Genomic DNA, 24755 nt, shown 5'->3' with positions numbered 1-24755 from the left:
CGGAGAAACTCAACAGGCTCAACTGTTGCATAAGTAATGCTCACATGGTGCAAATGTAAAACGAAGTGCAGGAAATCATCAAAACTCTGCCTATCTTTGGACATGAGACCACAGCACTGGTGCGGGACGAGCCACCCATTCCTGAAAACTTCAGTGGGAAGTGAGCTCCGGTGCTCCGTGCACCAGAGAGGGGCCACGCTGACCCCATTACACGAGCAGATATCTTAAATGTTTGCACATGTGGATTGTGATGCTGTTTGCAGCCGTTGAGCTGCTTAGCAGGCCCCCAAAAGCCCTGAGGGACCGTCTTTTTCTTCTTTTTTCTCCCTCTCCCTCCCCCTCCCCTCTCTCGCGCTCCATCATTATCGCCCACATGCTTTTCCAGAGACATCCTGAGTGAAACAGCTCGACGTCCTCGATGGCTATCACATGTTCCTGCTGAGGAGGGAGGCAGCCGGGGAGAGACATCTTGAAGAGAATGTACTCTACTGAGGATATTTTCTTTGTGCTTTCTTTTATATACTTAAGGAGTTTTGGGGCATTAGACTATGGGAGTATCACTTCAAACACAAGAAACCTTAACCTTGACTGAACTTGTTCACCTCATGAAGGAGGACATCCTTTCTCCTTCATGAGGTGATAAAGATTAGAATCTGTATAAAGATTATGGATTTGTTGTAGGGACTTTTTGCATGGCTTCAAGCTATAGTTAAAACTTGATGAGTCAGTCCTTATGACCTGAAGTCCTCCAACAAATGTGATTAACTACTTAATTCAAATAAGCCCCTATTTTGCTTTACCACAGATAGTGATGAAGAAACTTTGGAAACACTTTTCTGACTTGTCTTCATCACCTCATGACCTGTTGTTTCAATACTTTGGTTAATGACCACATATCTTCAGAACTTAAGACATTCATGTGAGCCTGTAGCTGTGTTTGGCACTAGTATGCTAATTTCATCATGCTAACACTATGAAACATATTTGCATATTAGCATTATTAGGGTGCTTAAGTTAGCATGTAGCTCAAGCATCACCACATGACTTGTTTCAATACTTTGGTTAGAGACCAAATATCTTCCTAATGAAGACATTCATGTTAGCCTGTACTTGTGTTTGGCACTAATTGGCAATTTTTTGCATGCTAACGCTAAAGAAATCAAGTTAAATATCAGCATATCAGCATTGTTAGTTTTGTTAAGTTAGCATTTAGCTCAAGCACAGCTGTTTCCAACTACAGAACCACAGATGGGCTAGCATTTCTTTTCTTGTACATTTCTCTTTTATGATTCCTTACAGTTTTACTTTTACACTTTCATTTCATGCATAAATCCGTTAACCCGTGTTGTTCCTTAATTGAGCTGATTTCATGCAGAATAAAACAGAAGTTTCATTGAAGAAATTGATAATACGTGCAGCAGAAAAGCTTTGGTTAGTAACAGTAGACATTTATGGGGAAGTACCTTCATTTAGAGAGTAAAATGAAGCAGCAGACAGGCGTGTGGTTTCACTGTTTTCTCTGATTTTATTGGAGGCGGAAGGTAGGACACACATTTCACTTTAGTTTTCTCACAGACCTGGCCACCCTTCAGTATCTACAAAGTACTTCCTGTTCCTTCTCAAAGCAAGAGCTACATCCATCGTACATGTTAGAAACAGTTATTTAAAAAAAACAAATAGAAATAAAAATGTACAACATACACTTGATATATATAATATAATTTTTGCTCTTTTTTTTTACAGAGGTAAAAATAGTAAGCGTAAAAAATGGGTCAAATTCAAAACAGGGAGTTTGTTTCTTTAATTTTTCAATTTAAATACAAGGACATAAAGAGGATGCGTTCAGGCACTTGTAAATGGCTCTGACATGTGAGAACACACTTAAACACCGGACGAGACAGAGAGAAAAGATTAACACACACACACACACACACACACACACACACACACACACACACACACACACACACACACACACACACACACACACACACACACACACACACACACACACACACACACACACACACACACACACACACACACACACACACACACACACACACACACACACACACACACACACACACACACACACACACTTTCCAATCTGATTGGTCCTGTCCCTGAAACATCACATCATCTTAGGATCTGATTGTACTGGATAGATGTTAACTTAGCATGTGATGGCATTTTCAGCTGATCCCAGTAGCTTTGGATCAAGGAGCAGGAGAAGGGAAAGGGATGTGGGAAACACACACACACACACACACACACACACACCAAGGACGTACATACTGGTACACAGGACAGGACGTATGAAACAGACACAACCACGGAAGGAAAAAGGACATCCTCAGGCATTCTGTATTTCAACTACAGTAAGTGACATTTCCTTGGCAAAACAATCAGGGGTGGATGTTTGTTTCCAGCATTTCAGCTGGTTTTTTGGACTCCCGTTTTTTGGACCCTACTGATGTCCTGCTAATCCTTTCTTTGTCATTCTTAAAAGAGGATCAAAAGTGCCCAAATGAGGGTCAGTTTTAAGCCCACCAGTTACATATTATGGTGGTCTCTGCAAGCGGTCACTTATATTAATGAAACATTTAGTAAAACATGTTTTGACCTAAGTGGAATAGTTTAACATTTTTTGGAAATATTCTTATTTGCTCTTTTACTGAGTGTAGGATAAGAGCAGCCGATTAGCTTAGCTTAGCATAAATACTGGGAAACAGCTAGCAAAGCTTTTTTTGTCCGTCCAAAACAAACAAGTTATATTGTATATTATATATTTATTAAATAGTGAGCTGTATATGTACCCATAGATGGATTTTATTACCTTTGGACAGAGCAAAATTAGCCGTTTACACCTGTTTCAATGTTAATGCTAAGCTAAGCTAACCACCTTCTGCCTCAGAGACAAGACAGTGTATCCATCAAACTGTTGGCAAGAAAGTGAGGAGTTGTGTTTCTTAAAATTATAAATTATTCTTCATACAACTCAACAATGAGACTCTTTATATATCCGTGTAAAATAAAAACTCACTACACTGCTGTAGTGACATTTTAGAGGCCTAAAGTCATTCATAATTTGGTTTTAGGCAACAATGAAAAAATGTTTTATACTAATTTTCACTAGTAATGAGTTTTGAGAACTGTATTTACATTTATCATTTAATGACCGTTTTTAGTCTCTTATCAACCATCATATATGATAGGACTTTGCTGTGACTCATACAGGATGTGACTGGTGGGCTTCATTGGAGGACGAGGCTAAAAGATGGGAGTTGATTGTACACCGCAAGCAAACTGGAGTCCTTAGTTTACACACTTGATCAGAACCTTCTTAAAAAGTTCCTTTTCAGTATAAAAATAGTTTAAACCAATTTAAAAAGAGTAAGTGTTGAGGCTGATTGCTTTGAGCCGTAACCATGCTCACGCTTTTCATTAAAGCACACATCTTCAGGGGACGGGGGAGAAATTTGGAGCATGACTCCACATTTTAAGGCATAAAGGGCGCCAAGTTTAATGGTATGTCTGATTGTTATTTTTAATCCTTGAATGCTGACTTCTGCGGAGGATGAGGAAATCAGAGCCTTATAGTCTGACACCGCTTTGTGTGTAAGTGTCAAGAAACTGACTGGAATTATAAGACTGGTGTAGGTGAAAGTTTAGGCACTGTTTGAAATAAGGAGCAGGGAGACGAATGCTAGCGTATTGTAGCATGATTTAAAGCACCGTCTCATTAGTTGAGTGAATCACAATCCAGCACCCTTTTTTGCTGGTAGATCAATTCAGTGAGAAATAAATAGGTTAAAACAAGAATCTTTGGGATATTATAAGATTAAGATGAGTACCACGTTTGTTTCAGCGAACAAAGAAGATGTTGATGGTGGAGAGCTATGTAGACTATATACATGAGCTTTACTATAAGCTGCAGTATAGACAACAAAAGGCCTCGGTGCGCATTGTTAGCACGCACATAAACCACACACACAGACACACATACACACACATACACACACTCTCACACACACGCAAAGAGGTGTAGTGTCTGATTCTCTTGTAGCTGGAGTTGAGCGGGCCTGATATTGGAATAGAATATAAACAAAATGGCCACGCGTACATCAATGGAGAAAGAAAAAAAGAACAAAGAAACAATTCAAGTTCTTTGACGCCGAGTCAGTGTACAAAGTATAAAGTACCTGCATATGTGATACATGACATATAGGTCAGCTATAAAAAAAAAAGGCCCCCTGAAAAAGAGTGCTCTCTCACTAGAAACAGAGCATGAAATGGCCACGTGGAGAGCTGAGAGAACTGTCTGCCGTAAGGGGGAGCTTATCTTCCCAGGCCGTTCAGAAAATGCACCAACTGTTTTTGTATTTGGCTTATTTCAGTGTCTGGAATTTGTAGAGAATCCCAGAGAAACCAAGGCAAGAGAGTGAGCAGCCACTTAGTCCCCTCTGTGTCCATCCCCGTCCTTCCCTTTCCCTGTGCTTGCGTTGGGTTTTAGGTTCTTGTCGCTTCTCTTCTCCTCAGCTCAGGGGTTTGTGTCGGCCTCCGCAGCAGCCGCACCTGAGCCCCGCCCGGTGACACGTGTGGAGCGGCGGGTAGAGACAAAGGCAGGGCGCCACAAGAGATAAACCGAGAAGAGCTAACCAGCGAGAGCCAAATCGGCCTCCACTGACGCCCTCGCCTCCGTCACAGGAGCAGGGGTCCGAGTAGTCCCCTTCTGGGTCGGACATGCAGTGGTAGAGCATGGTGTCTGCCAGCCACATGCAGCTGACCCTCCGGATGCACCCCTGCACAGGGTCCGGCGCATCATGGCACCGGCCTCTCCGATTGTCGGAGATGTAAAAGGCCTCACCGCAATGCTCACACTGAGCACGCTCCAACCCGTCCTCTTTCCGCCCCTTCCCGCCATTGGTGGACGGCGAGGAGCTCGGAAGGAAGGATCGGGGCTGGACGGAGACCACCGAGGAGAAGCCCTGGCGGTACGAGCCGCCCTGGCCCTTACTAACCAAGGGTCCGAGAGCGGGGTCAGAGTCTGAGGGCGACAGGGCTGGGGCCAGGGGATAGGTATAGTCGTGCTTCTGCGACTCAGTCTTTGCAAAGTGGACGTACGACTCAGAGTCTTCCATTTGGATGAACTTGTCACGCACGGTGGCGTGGCGGTAGTCCTCGTAGCCCGTGAAAGAGGGGCGGTCCGACGGGCGTCCATAGTGGCGCTCGGTGGTTCGCTCCCAGCTGCGCTCCCGTGGGTTGATGCGGACAATTTCCTCATCTTCCTGGAAGGTGACATGACGGGGAATCCGAGACAGCGGCTGAAAAGAAGACAGAATGAAACTTAAACACTGCTGGCTGTTTTTTTGTGTGATATAACTGGTCGTTCTTTGTCTCACCTGGTCCATGAAGTAGTGGTCTGTGAGCCGGTAGGGGTCATGGAGGTCGTGGCGATGTCCCAGCATACCCTTGTGTCTCTGCGGAAGGGGCGAGGACTCGAGCGGCGGCAGAGAGCTCTCTAGTTTCTGGGAGGAGTTGGATGAGCTGTCTGTGGTGTTCTGAGGACACAAACAAACACAGGATGCCGGTCAAAAGCTGCTCTTTGATTGGATATGCCAAACAAATAGTTTTTGCGAAAAGGACGCCACGATTGGACAAACAAAAACAGGAAGCCTCGGGAAAACTCTGATTGGGAAAAACAGGAAGCATGAGCCCCATTTTCAAGCCACTTGATCCACAGTTGGATCACTGTGTCGAGTTAAACAACATCTGCCGTAAAACATCTGCAACAGGCAAGAAGAAAACACTGTACTGTAGGTAGATAGGGCAACCCTTGTATGAAACACCTTCGTATATCCCAATAGAAGTCAACGGCAGCACAAACTTCAGCCTGTTAGCAGGGGTTAAATTACATTCTAGAGAAACACACCCCCACTATGCATACAATCTGAGAAAGGAGGTTAACTTTTTTTGCAGTGGATCGACACTTAATTAAGTAAATGCAAAACATCCTTATTTTCTAACACCCTTAGTACTGATAAGAAATAAAAGTGATTTGACTCTGTTCAGCTTCCACACTCTAAAGATAAATGAACGGTTGAATCCACTTCAATACAAACATTGTTTGATAATGATTCATCATGCTTGAGATAAAGCTGGTGGTGCGACCCGATCATAGAGAGCCAGTAATCTGCACACACAGTTTTTGCAGGTTTGCCTTTTCTTGGCCTCTCCTCGTCCTCCTCCTCACCCCCAACAACCTGTCCTCCTTCCCTCAAATTCACTCTGTTCACATTCCTCCTTCCCTTCTCTCTTTTCCACCTCTCCTGCCTGGTGGGGTGTGTGTTTGTGTGAACAGTATCCTGTCCCCTTTCCGCTAAAGCCTGTCAGGGCTCCGCTCCAACTCAAACCTTGGCCAGACACTAGACAGTCGGTTCGCTGCAGTGTAGCGCTCAGACAGACAGAATTCAGACCGGCACACTGGGGGTCAGCCAATGTGGAGGGTCGGGGGTGTACCAGCTGATAGGACTCCTGTCTCATCATGTCATCCTGGTTATGTGTTGGCCTACGGGTGAGATATTCAAGATGTGTTGGACCCAATCAAAAAGGATGCTAGTGTTTGTGTGTGAGAAGAAGAACTGGTTTTATCTTCTGGAGCTGAGCTGCTCATCATTTAGTGTGTCAAGACAATTTGCTGTCCTCACAACACCTTTCTTGTTGAAAAGAAGAAGGTCTGTTTCTGTCTGCAATTGTTTAACCATGCTTCGATGGCTAATCACCAGCGGTCAATACGCCATATGAACTTGTATCAAGGGTTGACTAGCTTGTCCACGATAAAAAGTTTGGCTGAAATTTACATCGTCTGCTTCTGCCAGCAGCAATAAGATTTATATGCTTTCTTTTTTTCCTCTGAACTGATTTGATTTCACCCCATAAAAAGCAAAGAAAAAACCAACCTGAGAGAAATGTGATCCTCATTTTACTCAAAGGTTCCCGGTTTTATTCAACTTTTACTGGAAATACTAAAAGAAATAGATGTTGGCTGTATCTCAGTTAGCAAAGTAGGTTGGTGTTTCAAACCCATGGTTCCTGAACACATGTTGAAGTGTCCTTGAGCAAGAAACTGAACCCCAGATTGCTCGCAATGTACAGTATGATGAAACTAGAGTCCACAGCAATGCTAATGGCTCTGTGAAGGCTGTACTTAGGCGCAGCCCTTTAAGCTAAATGCTAACACTAGCATGGCCATACGATCACAATGGCATTGCGAGCGTGTTTAACATATTCATCATCTCAGTTGAGCCCGTTAGCATGCTAACATTTGCCTAATGGTGTGATATCCATGTACACAGCTATTTATCATTATTTATTTGTAATTAGAGGAGGCGCGTGGCCTTTTGAATAAAAATACGTTGTCTCGAGCCATCTGTTGTAGCATGCTAGACGGGATTTGCATTATCGTGTGTGCGTATACTTGAGCCTCATATAGATGTCAGTAATTGTGATTTCGTTTTGTTAATACATTTTGAAGACCAGGAAGAGAAGCTTCTGTTGTTAGCACCACAGCTAATGGGGATTTCAATTAACCCAATTATTGGACTTCAATTTTAACCAGGTGTTGGTTCTAGATGAGGGTGATAAGATAAGTGATTTTAATTCATCCAGGGAGGGACATGAAAGTGTGCACACAATTTTAGTGCAATCCATCTAACAGTTTTTAAAATAATTCAATCGAACCACACATGTCAAATAATGATGGCTGTATGTCAGAAATCAGGGGATGGTTGTCATTGGGATTCATTGGAATTTACTTTAGACAAAAAGCTTTCAAAATTAATGTAACCTAACAAAACTATTCCCTGATTGATTTCATCCATTGTTTGGGTCAATGAAAAAGCTTTGAATTGAAATGTGGACTCATTTTAGATTTTTTTAGCACTCGATTGTTGATGAAGCAGTGTTATTCTAGGGTTGTCAACTATATTATTTGCAGTTTTAACATGGTTTCTTTTCAGGTAACATATCCCCCTCACAACAATCATTCTCAAACGTTATCAAATTGTGAAAATCGTTGTCCCGTGCGTCAGAACCTGGCCCTTTAACCGATGCAAAATATTATTTGCCAGAGTTATACGACCACGATCTGGTGTGTGTCTGTCCGTCTGTCTGCCGAAGCTATCCCCTATTATATCCTGCTCCCCACATGGATACCGCCATGCTGAGAATTTCCCCCAGCTTTCTTACAAAGCCCTCAGAGCAGCCGGCCAAAAATAACATAACATGCTGCCTCCGCTCCAGGCCCCGCCCCCCTGCAGAAGACATTACCGGGGGGGATATGGTTTAAAACCAGTCCGACTCTGGCCTCCACGGCGGCAACTAATTCAAAACACAGACCAGGCTTTCTGCACGCTGCACAAGAGGACGGACAGAGAGGAGTTGAGGGGGAGACTTTGTATTTCTGGACATCCTCTCCTCTATATATTCAGGCCCAAGGCTGGACAGAGGGCATTTCAAGTTATTTTCTGACACAAAACATGTCCCGACTCAAAAGCTCGGGAGGATTCATCCTTCATCAGGCCCGTCTCGCTCTCCTGGGATGAGCCCAGAATTGCTTCAATGACTCTCACTCCCCCTGTTGTGAATGAGCCAAAATAGAGACAGAGTGAGAGAGAGAGGGGAGACGTGCTGAAGGGAGGGACAGAGGAAGGGTTGGGTTAAGTTTAGGTTTGGCGAACGAGGAATAATTTAGGGAAGTATGTCCATCCTAGCTCCCCCTCCTCCGCACCATCCTCCCCCGTCCCCCCCTAAAGGCTATAAATCTGCTGCTGCATTTCCCCCTGTCCACGACTGCCTGCCTCGCAAACCCTGCCGCCACCGCTAACTTTAGGAAAGGACATTAGCATGGGCGGAGAGGAGCACAAGCAGAATTGAACCCATAACCCATGGATGACAATTGAAGTTGATGCTACACTTGACAGTAAGATGATTGTTAACAAGATAGGAAAAAGGAAACGGTGAAAGCATTTCCTCTGCAACACCTCATATGCCCTGCACAATTTGTAGTGGTTGCATATTCAATGCTCCGTGCTCTCAATCATCCTATTTGTCTTGTTCCACTTCTGATGACTACACCCGTGCAAAGCTTAAATTAAAAGCGCCAGCCATCAGACACATAACGAGACAGTTTAAAGATAGACTGTTAAGTGGCAGGCTGGATTTTTATCATCCCTAAACACTGTTAGTTTTTTTGGATTTCAAATACAGACCACAGGCTGGCAATTTCTCCAATGCTGGCCAAGAGTGTGTGTGTGATAGACTGTATATATAAAAAGGTGTGTGTGCAGGTCTGCTGGCTACTAGGTGTAATGTTGGTGATGTGTGGAAGTACAATTATATAAGTATAGATGCAAAATACATCCCCAGTTTAGGGGGCTATTTGAGCTTGTGGCGAGCCCTCACTTTGCTTAAGAAATGAAGCCGTCAAAAACTTTGCAATGATGCCAGTAGTTTGAAAGTATTCTTGCATATAAAAATGGAGGAGATCTCAGTATTTGTTTTACCATGAGCCTCCACATGGCTATACAAGTGAGCAGCTGAGTCATTTGGGGTAAATATGGCAGCTTTTAAAGCAAAATGAATTGCACTAAAAGCTCCTACTTTCCTGAAAACCTGATGCTCCATTTGAGGAATTGCTCCACCCTCTGACATCACTGTAGCCTCCCCCCCCCCCCCCCCCCATGTGTTTGTATGCGTCTCTGTGGTGGCTGTACACTCCCAGCAGAGCACCTATTAGTCTTGGCCCTTACAGACAGCTCGAGTCAAAGATGAACCACGAGGCACTTCCTCTCGTAAATCACCGGCCCGCACTAAGCTGGGAAACAGCTGCTAGCTGCTAGTTTGGTGGCCGCTCTCTTTTTCAACCGGGAGGGTGGGTGAGAGAGGGAGGGGGGGGGGGGGGGGTCGTCAGGAGAGGTTGTGGGATACAGGAAGTGACCTTGTGACCCTGCCTGCTGCTCCTGGTGTCAGGTTACGGACCAGGGGGAGGGGGACCTTCATGCTAACTTAAGGTAGAGAGGCCCTGACACATAAACAACACACACACACACACACAAACACACAAACACACAGACACACACACACACACACACAGTGAAGTTAAATACTTTCTGCTTCATGGATCAAACCATGAAAGGCTCCTCTTGGTTTTAGTTGAATAAATGATCAGTGTTTGGCACTACTTCCGTTTCATTGATAAAAATAAGGTCACCAGCAGCAGCTTCCCAGTACTCTTAGGCTACATCCACACTCATGGCTTTCAGGAATAACCATCCTTTATTCCAACCTTAAGACCCACATCACATGACCGTTCACGTTCACCTTGCAGGCATGTGTTGGTCAAAACAGGAAACAGGATAACCCTCTGGATGTGAGAATTCCCGCGAATGGCTTGTACAATAGCTTGCCTTCTGCACATGTAGGCAGCAGCATCTTTACTAAATGCTGGAGTTATATGCACATAGCTTCGGCAACAAGGTCAGCAACGCCTGGGATATTTTAATTTATTAAATGGGGCTAAACAAATAAGGGATGGACTCCAAAAAAGAAGCAAACATGGTCACGGTCATTGATTTTGAGGTATCTGTCCAGTCTCAAACACAATACCTGAGTTTCTAAGCAAAAGCGCGTCACCAGCGTGTTTATAAGTCTCAGTTTAAGGGGAGAAAATTCACAAAGCAAAAGTTATGTGTTGTAAAAAGATGTATAAGTTGGGATGTAGGCTATTCCCTTCATTTAATTCTTACCAACACATGTGTGGAAATACATCACTATGAAAACTAACCAATATCTTTCACAGTTTATGTCCTGTTTGATTAGCAAGGGAATTTTCTATAGCCTTGAAACATGCTATTTATTGCACCATGACGCCTTACTTGGTAACATGATAGCACTTAATCTCTCCTCAGCACATGAAAGTAGGAAACATGCTTACGGTGAATACGTCGTCGTCACCCAGCTCGCCCTCGTTCTGGAGTGCTGTAGAGGAGGTGGTGGAGCCTACAGAGAAGAAAACACCCTTTAATTCACCCATCTAACACTCAAGGATGATGTTTTTTCACATGGCTAACCCGGCAGCTCGTCCTCTGATAGTGAGCAGCAGATGGACTGTGTGGAAAAAAAGCTGTGTGCATCTATGAGTCGTTCCCCCGTACCTTCAGCCAGGTCCTCGATGGCTTTCCGTACGCCTCTGTCGAACGCTCTGGCCTCAGCTGGACTCTGAAAGGAGAGCCCACACTTCATGTCCTCCACCTTCCAATGGTGGAACGTGGGCGTAGCTATGGTGTACACAAGGTCCTTCCTCAGAGGGCAGTCCAGGATCACCTGTTGGAAGAAAATCCGTATTAATTTCCTTTAACCACAAAATATTATCTGATTTAGCAATAGAGGCTGATTATAATCATAGAACGACACACTACCATAAGCAATTGAACCACAGATGTTCAGTTAAAAAGCACATTAATACAAAACCATAAACACACAACAGACCCAAGCACATCCATAAGTACAGACACAAGCTTATAGGTACAGGCATCCTCCCAATAAACTTTGACATGCTTTTTATTTTGTCTGGGAGTGTGTTCTTTTTACCTGTTTGTCCCGCAGCCGCTCCCCCCGGATGAGGAACTGGGAGCTGCTGGAGGTCGGCAGCAGCCCCAGCTCAGGCGGCAAGAGGCGGCACACCCCCACCCTGCTCAGAGCGTCGGGGCCCTCGGCCAGCCAGCCTCCGCTCGAGTCGTCCCGCGTCATCACCACCGCTTTCACACGCACGATGTAGCTGTCACTGCAGAGACAAAGAGAAAGGAAGAACTATTAGCATGATGTCTTAGTTTTATATATAAAGTAGGGTGGGGTTATAATAAAAAAGTCTCAAAACACTTTTATTTACACATCTTGATGCTCATATAGACCTCAACTATGCCCGTATACTAATATCAAACACATTGCAACTACAACTATTAGCTATTTAAGATCTACAAATAACAAAAAGAATAATCAGAAACCTCACTGTGAGAAACCAGGTGAGCATTAAATGCACCAAATATATTTTCGACGCAACACAAAAGCTCTTCAGCTGACAGAAATGATTCCTCAGGAAGCAACAAACCATTTAATCCCGGCCCCAAGCTGTGAGACCGATCTATTCTGTTAACTCAAACTTAAGTTTTAATTCTTAGGGGGGGTTAATGCCACAGCCGGCAATTATAGACCTGCCTTCACACAGAGCAGATTGTTTGAGGGCGTCTCTCAAGTCACGACTTTGCCTCGTCCTCGCTGTGTGAGGTGGGAGGTGTCGCACCGGGAAAAGTCTGCACAAACACACACTCACACACTCTCACACTTGAATGTAATGCAGCTCGGTGTTGCATTTACTTTTGAGGTAGTTCAGCTAGAAGTTCATTTCAACATGGGATGATTATTCAATCAAATAACTGGCCACCCAAAGAATCAATCGAGAATCGGCAATGATCAGAGATGAGCCAACTGGCTTTTCAACATTGAATAAATATGGCTGTTTGCATGGCTTAACACCTCGATTCAACTTTTTCCTGAGGTAATTCTGTGATCATTTGTGGAAAAAAGGACCAGGGTCCAGTGTCTTAGTGGTTATATATAATACTCCACGCTCTCAATAATGCATTTCCTGTCTGTATTTCAACTGTCACTATTAAAGTCATTCAAAAAGTCCTGTTAATAATACCTTTAATCTATGTCTGATAAAGAAAAAACGACAAAATTGTGACCGTATGTGACTTCAAAATCCTCCAATCAATGCTAAATAAATAGCAGAAAGAAGCTAATGAAGTCACAATGTGTCATCCATTAAAAAGGATTATCTAAATAAACACTTAGGGTTATCACAGACATGGAAAACGTGAGGAGAGTATTCTATTTTTCTTCCTTTTTAATACGTTCGTCCATATTTTTGGACTGTTCAGGCAAAACACGCAACTTGAAGTCATCTCCTTTGGCTCAGCGGGGCGATTTCATTTAAAACTAATAATTCTCATCACCAGATGCAGTGATTAGGAGACTTATCGTTCACAGATTCAACCAGAGTAATTTTTCTTCCAGCTTCTGTTCTGTTCAGTTTGTGAAGCCTCCATACAACAACAGCTACAGTTTAGTCTGCGCACAACAATTCATGACAAAAACTCCCTCTGCAGTGGATAGAGTCGTCAGAGAGTTGAACACGAGACGATACAATGGAGAGTGAATTTTAAAATACAAAACATTCTCAAGCGTGAGCATGACAGCCACCTCCCTCACAGGGACACAGCGAGCACAGCCTAAATCCACATGAATGATCTGACAATAACAGGATGTACCTCTGTGTATTCCATCCACGCTGCACGGTGTGTGCGTGTGTGTGTGTGTGTGTGTGTGTGTGTGTGTGTGTGTGTGTGTGTGTGTGTGTGGGTGGCAGAAGGATAGAGAGAGAAAGAGAGGACAAGTAGGAGTGAATGAGAGAGGTGTTGTTATATAATTAGCTTACAGACAGTCCCAGGGACTTGATGTACACACACATACACAAACACATGAAAACACACACAGGCGGCAAAACTGGTTCACCGAGTCCCGCCCACACACATTCATAAAACCGACTGAATGACGGACAGACTGACTGGGTGACAGAGCACAAACAACTCCTACAGAAAAGCAACCACAGATTATCCCACAAGGTTTGCACTTTTCATGCACTTATACACACACACACACACACACACACACACACACACACACACACACACACACACACACACACACACACACACACACACACACACACACACACACACACACACACACACACACACACACACACACACACACACACACACACACACACACACACACACACACACACACACACACACACACACACACACACACACACACACACACACACACACACACACACACACACACAGAATCCCTGTCTTCAAATCAGACTTTTCCTTTCAGATATTTAAAGTTCATTGTGTAAGCGAATCAAAGTATTTTTAGACAAATAGCATTAAGTTAAGACGGTGGAGACGGTGGAGATTCAAAATAAAAACACTGGAAAAGTAGAGTTGTTATTGGCAGGCTGCAACTGTTTGTGGTACAGTTTGTAGGAAGGCGTCATTTCATTCATCAAACCACAATGGGCGGAGGAAAATATTTAGCCACGTGGGAAACTTGAATGGCAACAATAATAACAAAGGAAATTGAAAACAGAAACGTCAATGATCTATTTATGATCACATTATTTCCTGATTTGAGAGGAAGGAATCTAGTTTACCGGCGGCCTTATTGAATCTGACAGCCGGCTAAGCCTTTAACAACTGGATTATTTTATGTCTTTATGGTTCAAGATCTTTCATAGAGCACTAACTTTCTGGCTGAGAAGTACAGATCATAGAGTAAAAGTAATTATACCACAGTGTACAAGTACTCTGATACAAGTAAAAGTTGGGTATTCGAAATGTTACTTAAAGGTCTTTATTGTTCTCATACTGCCTGTGCTGCAACATATATTGACATAAAGTAAAAAACTAAAAGTAATCATTGTGCAGAATTACTATTGATTGTATTGCTGGATGATAAGTATTACATTGATGTGAACACAATAGTTTTATTGAGATAAATGCAAGACTTTTTTATAATGCTAATCTCAAAAATCTCCCTAAATTCATTTTATTTAATACAACCTTTTAAAGTAACTTATCTTTTAGATGTGGTGTATAAAGTACAATATTTTCTTCCAAATTGTATTGGAAGTAGCGTAAAATTAACATACTAAACAAGTTACTTAAATGTACCGAAGAAGAGAAGTAAATGTACTTTACGCCACCGCTTTGTGGATAATTATTTCCTTTTGCAGCTTTTTTCATACGGTGGAAAGTCTTCGCGTGGCTCGAGCGACTAAAGAAATTAACTTTTCTTTTGAAGAGTAGGTTTAAAAAAACTGCCTGATGATAGAAATCTGTGGTGAGTTGTATCGAGAAACCACGACACAGACTTTGATTCTACTAGGAAGTCTTATCTGCCTCTGACACTGAACATGTTTACAGTGAAAATCCACACGGCTGAAGCACCACCGCGGTTTAGCATGACTCAAACACATGTCCGACACCAGGCACATACAGAACCTCACATCCAGTGCACCCGCATACAGAAATAACAGCAAATTCTGCGCTATATAAGCACATGTGCGTTAAGATACATGACACCGGCTCTCTGAGATGAACTTGTCACATTTTGGTTTCGTCTTGTGACCCATGTTTAGAGCCCTGTCTGCAGACATACCCTGTAATCTGTGGTTGGAACACACAGACAGCCACAACCAGCAGCAACGCGCTTCTTTAATACACTTGGGAGTGACCACACATTCATGCACAAATACACACTCGTACATTTGGGAACTGTGAATCTAATTCAGTCTGCACGAATGTGGCACGAGGTACACATGCTGGAAAAAGGATGGTGACGTCCACCTTAAGAAAAGACGGTCGTATTTATAATCCCGTATTTGTGCAGCACACAAAACTCTATTTCCAACCAAATGTTTGAAACAAAAAATGGACCCCTTGAGGTGATTTGCAATCATCACATGCTCAGACCAGAAGTGTCTTTATGGTGAAACGGTGCATCTACAGTGTGGTGATGACTCAGTTTTGGAGGAAGAAAGAGGGGGAACTCAACAGCTCACTGATAAGGAAAGCAATTCATGCATCACATCCTGGTTCAATTGAATATGAGCTGTGCGGGTCAAAGGTCGGTGCAAGGTGTGCCTGGCTGTTACTTCTCAAAGATAGGTATTACTTTATAGCCGCTCAACGTCTTTTACTGTACCACAATGTACTGTTGCCTGTTGGTGGCCAATGCGTTGTTTTTCATGTCTTTAGGCCACATTAGTAATTTACTGCAGGCTCACTTCCTCCCACCATGACTCACAAGCTCCCTCTGCTCGTGTAGGCGCCAGCTGTTCAATATAATAATATAAAGTTAGGTGAGAGAGCATGGTGACTATCACTAACAACACCGAGTTAAACAACCTGGCACACAAACTACCATCACTGAGCAGAACGAAGCTGAAGATAGTGGAGGTTTAGGTGCCACGCCTCCATGTTCACAGACATTAGTTCAACCTTTATTTTGAGGAACAAATAATGCTTTTTACTATTGGTATAATTTAGCACTGACCCTTGAATGCATCATGAATCAATTCAGTGTGCATTAAGAGGTAGTTCCTCTAAGGTTGAAATGGCCTATTTACACTTCCAGCAGACACAGAGCAACATTAGCATTCATTTAGAGTCATATTTAAGAAAACATGGCGACCAAAATTCCACTTTGCGCTCTCCTTTTTGCCTTTTTTTGGTCTCAACTAAAGCCTGAGGAAAATATCTCACTACTACAATTACCAGCTACTTACTGACTGAGCTAATCGTAGCATAAAGTGAGTTTTACAGGTTTTCCAACAACAAAAATATGTGATAATTCACTCTGGTTCATATCTAACATCTTAAATTAAAGCTGCTTTTACACAAGCTAGTGTAGAGTAGTTTGTTATTCATTCATGGTTTTCATGTCTTGGCTGTAGTATGAAAACAATATTAGCAAACAGCTTCTCTACAGTGTGATTACACATGCCCCATTATCTCAAAGTTCCAATTGTTTGTTTTTCTATGGAGTTGCAAACAATTCTATTATTTAGAAAGGTTACGAGTCATTGCACCATTGCTGTGTTTTAAGCATTTGTTTTATACTTTCTATTTGTATGACAGGTCCACACCTTGCAAACAAGTCTGTATGATATTGGAGGAAGTAAGCTATGGGTGGAGTACAAACACCTGTAGACTCCCTGCCAAGCCACATTAGAGCACATTCTATGAACTCTTAAGATCCATTTAGAGTTTGTCTGTAAGCATTCTGTACCTTCAAAACACCACAAAATAGAGCTGAAACACTTCTTTTGAATTCCTTTTTTGGAGCATAAACTAGTTGGTGGGAAGCAAATAAATACCTGACGTGGTCTGTGAGTAACAATATTGCAGTAAAGCAGTAAAGAGGGCTGGTTATCAGGCCTGGAATCCAGCTCATGTGTGACAGATAAAAGGGCCAGTGAGGGCAGCCCAGCCATGTGTGATAAGGGCGGCTATACTTCCTCTGATAAGGAATGACTGGCCGCACCTCTGCTGGATCAACAGAACCCCCCCCACCACACACACACACACACACACACACACACACACACACACACACACACACACACACACACACACACACACACACACACACACACACACACACACACACACACACACACACACACACACACACACACACACACACACACACACACACACACACACACACACACACACACACACACACACACACACACACACACACACACACACACACACACACACACACACACACACAAGCGATCAGGAAGTGGCTTCACAATCTGCATTTTTACATTATTGGTTTTTTACTTTTGGTGCTCTGAGCAGTATTTTACCACATGTGCTGAAACTCCCAGTACAGGGACATTTATGGCCTGAATAGTGCAGAGACATACAGGTAATTCAATATTGTATATCAAGTTAAAATACCAACCATCTGCTAGTTACCCAAAGCTACTACTAATACACTGGGTTTTCACTCTATAAGCATGTGTAACGCCTAACTTGATCTATTTGACCTTTTTGTGACTAAAAAGTTAATTTAATATTCAATCATCTACAACAACAACAAAAAAACATTGGTTTTAAGAAGGAATTAGCAAATGTAGCTTCTCCAGTTCATTTGGACTTTCATTCATGTTTTCTTTTCACTGTGAGGATGTGAAAGACAGAAACAGAGAGCGAGAGCGTGGTGGTGGTGGGGGGGGGGGAGTGAGTTCATTCACAACCATTGACCCTGCAGGCTCCTGAGGGGACGTTTGATCGACTTTCTGTCAATCAGCCGCAGTTATATGGAGCGCTCCCATGTCGGTCTAGGCAACACGGGATGAATATAACCTCACATCACCAAATCACAAAGCTGGTTATTAACCTCTCTGCCAGAAAGATAATGTCAAATTAGGTAAAAACAAAAGCTGAGAGTAAGATTATTTTAAAGAACAAAACAACACGATTCATGCATCTAACACTTAGCAAAACCGTGAACACTATATAAAGCGTGGAACTCCAAAGCATCTTTCTATATTACATTGACCTACACATACTGCAAGATGTTTGGTGCAAAAACAATGTAAAGTGAAAATTGTGTTGCAGCTTCATGATCCAAGTCACTGCCTCTATGCTCCCCTCCATCTCTACTAGTGTGGAAAACAAACTTTAAAATAAGCTCTAACTGGCCCTAATTGGCCCTAACCCTCTTACAAGTGACTGAGAAGCTAAACAACACCTTCTATAATGCCTCATATCCTCTTATACTGGGTTAGGATTTGGATCAAATGTAAGTGAGCTGGAGCTGCCTGATTGACATCCGTCAAAATGTCAACCTCTGTGTTTGATCAGGTAGTTTACATAAACAGTCAGAAGTGAATGGTTTATCTAGTAATGGGACCGGCCAGCTCCAGGGCGCCAAACCAACTGAAAATTATTTGCATAATGAACAGAAGGAAGACTGTTCTCTTAGGGCTTCCCTAGTCTAAATATGCTGGTATATTTCCCACTACACATGATTGGCTGCAATGATTCCTGATGCTATTTGTGATTAGTTTTAAATAGCCTCTAGTCCCTCTATGATGTGTTGCAGAATTTGTTTAGTGCCAACACTAAAAAACATCCAGTTTCCAAGAAGCGTCTGACATAACTTTTTAATGCATCCCTGCGATTAAACTAAAATGAGTACCGTTTCAGAGACGGGTAACTTTTAACGTTGAATATCCGAACCCATTTACGAAGGACAAGGCAGGTGAACGACTTCTATGAAAGGTGAGATAAACGCTTTAGTCTGCACAGCAAGATAATTTCATGTGGTCAGCAGAGTCATCAGACACAAAACCAACTGGGAACTATGTCCTCCTCTCTTCAAATGTCAAAATATGCCACAAAAGCGGATCATGTCAAGAACAGTAAAGCAGTATTTGTCTACAAAGAGCACACTGTACTGTAAGTGTTGATTTAAGACAATCCTCCAGGTTCAGAGATGTAAAAACTAAAGTAAATAAATTAACCTGAACTTAGAAATGTGTTACGAGTTCAGAGTTCATTCACTGAAGAGCTGAGAAGAAATTGGGTCTTCAGTAACTAGCACAGTGGATTGTTGTATACTGGTGTGACGAGGGGAACCACACTGAGTGAAGTGAATGAAAACTCAAGCTATTACAATCTTGGTCATCCAGTCAGCTGATGAGCAAAGATTAATAAAAAAAAACACAGGCCAACAATCCGGGTCCATTGTTTGTTTCTCCAGATATAAACAGCTCCAGCCATTATATAAAGGCTCCGGATAGCAAGCAGTGATGAGCTGCTCTACAACACAGGAAACACTGTGAACAAGGATCTGTTCCACATGATGTGTGTGTGTGTGTGTGTGTGTGTGTGTGTGTGTGGAGGGAGAGTACAGAGGGAAAGAAAAATTAAATGGGAGTTAATTTGTGAAAATGGCCTATGTATCTTTGTGTGTGTGTGTGTGTGTGTGTGTGTGTGTGTGTGTGTGTGTGTGTGTGTGTGTGTGTGTGTCTTACATTATGTAATGCTAATTATGTGGCGATCCATATAGAGGATATCATCACATGTACTTTTATATTTCTCCAGATGTATCCTCTCTAATAAATTTTCTCCGTTACTGAGATAAAACAGGCACATTTTGCAGCTTGCTTTTTCAGATGTTTGTTTTTGTTCTTTCTCCAGGTTTCTTTCTTCATTTTCTTTAGTTTTTGAACACATGGCCAAATATATAGTATCACACAAAGTGTAACCTTCTAAAAATAGCCATTACCAAACTTTCTAAAGACTATCTCTCTATAGTTACACCTAAAACAGTTCACATGTACCTTTTTTTTAAAGTACATGCAAATATTGTTTCCATAAAACCTAGCCACAGAGTTTGTGCACAGAAAACATTTCAGCAGTCTAAAACACCAACTTGAAATGAAAGGTTGCATCAGTCAAGAGACAGTAATAGACAAGACCATAGTCTACACTACCTGCAGCCTCAATATACCAGAATGCACTGCAGCTGCAACACATGTCTCACTTTTTGAGTACAAATCCTGTATTTGGATCTTTATTTGTACATCTAAAATATAAATGCAACACATCCTCTGGTTTGCTATTTGATATATGTACTAGGAAATCACTTTAGCAGAACAAGACACAAGCAGAGGGGAAGTGGGTACAACAGGAAAAATAAATGTACTTTCGACACACCAGGTTTTACAACACTGTCAGATGTAGCTAAACTTTTCCCTCAACAAAATGTGCAATAGTTACATAATGCTCCAATGTAGCAACCAGAAGGCGTTGCTGGCAAAGAAACCTCTTCTATACTATTATTTATTACAAATTATCCTGCTAGTAATGTTCGTTTTGATGTCCAAAACTCCACATCATCAATATCAAATTCTGCTAACGTAGAAAAATAGGTGCGTGGGGAACAGAACAGTCCTGCTAAAGGGAACATGCAGACCTGCTAACTCCTCTCTGCTGTGTTTGCCCGTTGAAGAGTGCTTTTTGTTCGGGGATGGATTATATTTCGTTGCTACGTTGACCTTAGCTGAATGTCACCGGGCATCTCCTGTCCAATACTGACTGTGCACATGCTGACCCTGCAGCAGCACGCACCGGATCAATACATTCTCTGCCTGTGTCGAGCCTCTAAAGGGTGTGTGTGTGGCAAGAGAGATGTTGAAATTTTATAAAAAAGGTAATAAATGTCCTCAGAAGAACATGGCAAAGAGACACATCCTCCAAATAAAGACTTAGTTTTGTGTAGGACATTAAAGGGACCATGACAGTACATTTAATATGGGTGTTACACTCGGTCAGGTAAGTGATACTATTGTGTGAATCTTCATCTAGAAACTCACTTTTATTGATCAATAGGTCGACAAAAAAGTATTTAATTTGCCATTTACAGCCATACCTGATGCCTCAAATGTGAGTGGTCTATGGAGAAGGTAAGGCCTTTGAATATGTCTATATCCATAATAGAAAAAGGCCAATTTTAGACAAGAAAGGCTGTGAATGACACAGTATGACAGAGTACATAATCAGAAGAAAAGCTACACTGCTGCACCTTTTAACATGACACAAAGGCTATTAAGGTGTGTCTTTTATTCCTTGACCTGGCCTTAATCTCATAACCGGTGTTTAATTCTGATAAGAAAACCACAACACACATCCTAGCAGATTAACGCACAGTGATTAAATGTCTTCTGGTTGGACAATAAACGCGTTTGTATGACACAGCACATTAACTAACAAAAGGTTACTATCATACATGTAGAGAGGATAGCTTAATGAATAACAACACACTGACCTAAACTGACCATTTTGTTCTACTGCACTTTTAATACATGTACAAATATTTGCCTAACGTTCTTTACTGTTGTGAAGGGACAGTTAATGTGTTGAAAACCCCCGTTCACTTAGCTTTAAAAAACGTTTCTGCTAAGAACTGCATTGTAACTGTGGCACGAGACAGCAGGTTAAAGGCCAACGATAGGTGCTCATGTAAAACACATTCAAAGTCAGATATGAGTGCACTGGATGTGGCCAAAGAGTCTGGATATAATTCAGCAAATAAGAATCAAGATACTGTATATAGGCCCATGATGACCACTTTTTCACATTCCTGAAATGCAGAATTTAGAAACAGCCAAAGGGTCACGATATTACGATACCAAAAATCTATTGCCATAATAGTGCCATGTCATGGTATTGATATCATATCGCTAAATTGCCCCGCGATAGGGAGATGTTTTTTCTCTTTATTAACAGAATTATTTAAATACATATCAGCTATAAATGGAAGTCAAATACCAGGCAAATGAGAAACTAAAAGGTTTGGTTGATTCAAAAATCATTAGGCCTACACTACTGAAACGCAGCCAGAGTCGTGATATCGCGATATCAAAAATCTATTGCGATAATAGTGTCATGTCATGGTATTGATATCATATCCTTAAGAAGACATTTTTCTAAACCAAATTATTTAAATACATTAGCTATAAAGGAGGACCAAAAGCGTTTGTTTTGTAAACGGAAGTCACACAACGTCGTGGGCGTGGTCCAATTTGCACACCACGCAACGAGAAAAGCCTCACACCACAAGCGGTGGCTGCTGTCCCTGTGACCGGGGACACACTGCCTGTGTGCCGGCTGCACACTGCGGCCATCAGGCATGAATGGGGACGCGCTGAAGGTTACAGCCTGGCTTTTATGAATGAGTCGGCGTCACGCCACAGCAGCGCAAACATCCCCTCCGGTGCCCTTCGCCCTTCCACCCCCGCCGCCAGAGATCTGCAAGGCAGGCATTCCTACTGAGCACAGCCCCGTGTAGTCTGACAGAGGCAGTCCTGTCGATATAGGCTAATGGAGTTGTAAAAAAAACAAACACTGGGAGCCAATAATGTAAATGGTGCTGGCTCGCCTGCTCTAATGTCTGCACAAGAGATTGCTTTTGGCTCTTCTGCTACATTTACATGTCTTAATTGTGGTTGTTTTCCCTTAAGTGCAGCTATAAGCGCACCGCCAGTGTTGAATGTAAGTCAGACTAAGCTACAGTTCCTTCTGGTGAAGCTAATTTTAAGCTTCAAGCGCTTCCATATAGGCCTATGGGTGCCGTTTAAACAGGCCTACACTTTGCACGGATCTATATTAGCTTACTTTCTCAAAACGCACCAGCACGATACATGATCTTACAAAAAAAGACGCGTATTTTTGTTCGAGGCCAGTCGTGGTTTACATTTGGGTATTTGTTTTTATGAATGGAGCGCAGTAGGCTATGCAAATGAGGGCGATTGAGAAAGAGATGGCGGATGAGGCATATCGGATATCTCATATCCTGTGAGACTTCCCCCTTCGGTTGGAAGCAAACACACAGATGTGGCCATAGAACGAGGCGAAATTGCCTCTGTAAAACGCCGTGGGGCTTTTCCTTTTTTTTACTGAACAACGCACAAACAAGAGGTGCGTGCAGCTGGCCGCTGTTTTGTGTATTTATAAAAGGTGTAACTTCGGGGCGTGTTTGAGTTTCTAAGTTACGCTGCAACAGGGCCTGCTCTCTCGCTTCAGATCCTTTCAGAAAATGTTTCCGATCCACCCACGCGTATTCCCCTCCTCCTCCTACTCCTTTCCTTTCTCTCTCTTCTCGAGACTAGTCTACACCAAGGTGGGGGCCCTTAAACCCTCTTGTCAATGCATTACTTTACACAGCAGCACCAAATCACACCGAGCCAATAAAATTAATGCAAATCATAACATCAAAAGCAGATTTTGGTTTCAGGCTGCACATTCCACAGAGTTGCTCTTATCATCCACAACTTGTAGGCACTGGGAGAAGCGAAATACGGATAGAGAGAAATCTTTGAAGCACAGTACTTACTCGTTTGGGTGTGTTTCTTCTATCATTTTCTCGTTTCACCTCAGGTAATGTACCAAGGCGATTGCATACTTTTCGCTCGTCATTATTTCACCTCCGATTCTGTCTCCAATTCCGCATAAATCCCCCCTGCGCCTTTGTGCGAGTGTCGGCTCTTCAACCCGCTGATCCTCCGTCTCCTTTTTTCTCACTTTTCTCCCCGAAGACACTCACTTTCTCCGGGATCGCAAATGCCCCTTTTGCTATAACTTTAACCCCCCCATCGCCTTCAGTATAGGAACCGTAGCCTATAGAGACAGTTTAGTAGCCGAATCCAGCTCTTCTCTTCGCACCCCCCCCCCCTTCCCCAAACACACGCACACACACGGACACACAAGGCACACACTCCGGTTTTTAAGTCCTAAGGCGCATGTTTTTCACCGACGACTCCGGTTCCAGTTGTGCGTAAAAAGCGCGTCGTCGCTGTTGTTACCGAGGGGTGGCCCCGCTAGAGCCCCATCTCTCTCTACTCCATGTTGGATTGCAGGCAGCAGATCAGCTCCAACGACGCCGGGGGAGGGAGGGAGGGAGGGAGGAGGAGGAGGGGGAGGGGGGTGCAGGGCGGAAGCGGTGACGTCGGTCTACATTTTGGTGGAGGGCCTATGGTGGCTGCAAACCGTAGGGGCCCCTGATAAATTACCCCCACCACCTCTCCCCCCCTTTCCTTTCTCCGGATCCTTGATTTCAAATCCGGACATGTCACCTTTTGTTCTCAAATGGAAATCGTATAAATGCCTATTGGGATTATATAAATTGCATAATGAATAAATAAAAAGTTGCTTTAAACAGTGAGGAGACACTGTACACTCGCTATTATGCGCGTAAAACAGATGATAATTTAGGGTATTATAGGTATACATCACATCAAATACCAACAAGTAATATAATGTTTGGAGGTGGTTATTGTAACCCTTTTGTAGAAGAGAAAGAACACTAATTTGATTGTCAAGCCTAAACAAGAACTACGCTGATCCGCTATAAACTCCAAATGCATGTCGGATGAAACAGAAAAGATTAAAGGGATTTTCTGGTTAATCTTGTTAACTTTTTTTTTACCACCATATCTCTGAGAGGCTCTCAGGTAATCCATAGCAGCTGTGTGT

General features: G+C 42.7%; 1 protein-coding gene across 1 annotated transcript; it reads right to left on the bottom strand.

Annotated features, from left to right (window-relative positions):
• Window positions 1-1500: 1500 nt before the first annotated feature.
• Window positions 1501-24156, bottom strand: LOC134858954 (sprouty-related, EVH1 domain-containing protein 2-like). Its single transcript, XM_063875198.1, has 6 exons — window positions 23617-24156; window positions 11653-11845; window positions 11217-11385; window positions 10997-11061; window positions 5406-5564; window positions 1501-5327 (listed from the first exon to the last, which is right to left on the bottom strand). The coding sequence occupies exons 1-6, from the start codon at window positions 23640-23642 to the stop codon at window positions 4539-4541; spliced, it is 1401 nt and encodes a 466-aa protein (XP_063731268.1). The 5' UTR covers window positions 23643-24156; the 3' UTR covers window positions 1501-4538.
• Between the last annotated feature and the right edge of the window lie 599 nt (window positions 24157-24755).

Source organism: Eleginops maclovinus, chromosome 22, assembly GCF_036324505.1.
Source record: "Eleginops maclovinus isolate JMC-PN-2008 ecotype Puerto Natales chromosome 22, JC_Emac_rtc_rv5, whole genome shotgun sequence".
Taxonomy (NCBI): domain Eukaryota; kingdom Metazoa; phylum Chordata; class Actinopteri; order Perciformes; family Eleginopidae; genus Eleginops; species Eleginops maclovinus.
This window is presented reverse-complemented; position numbering and strand designations above follow the sequence as displayed.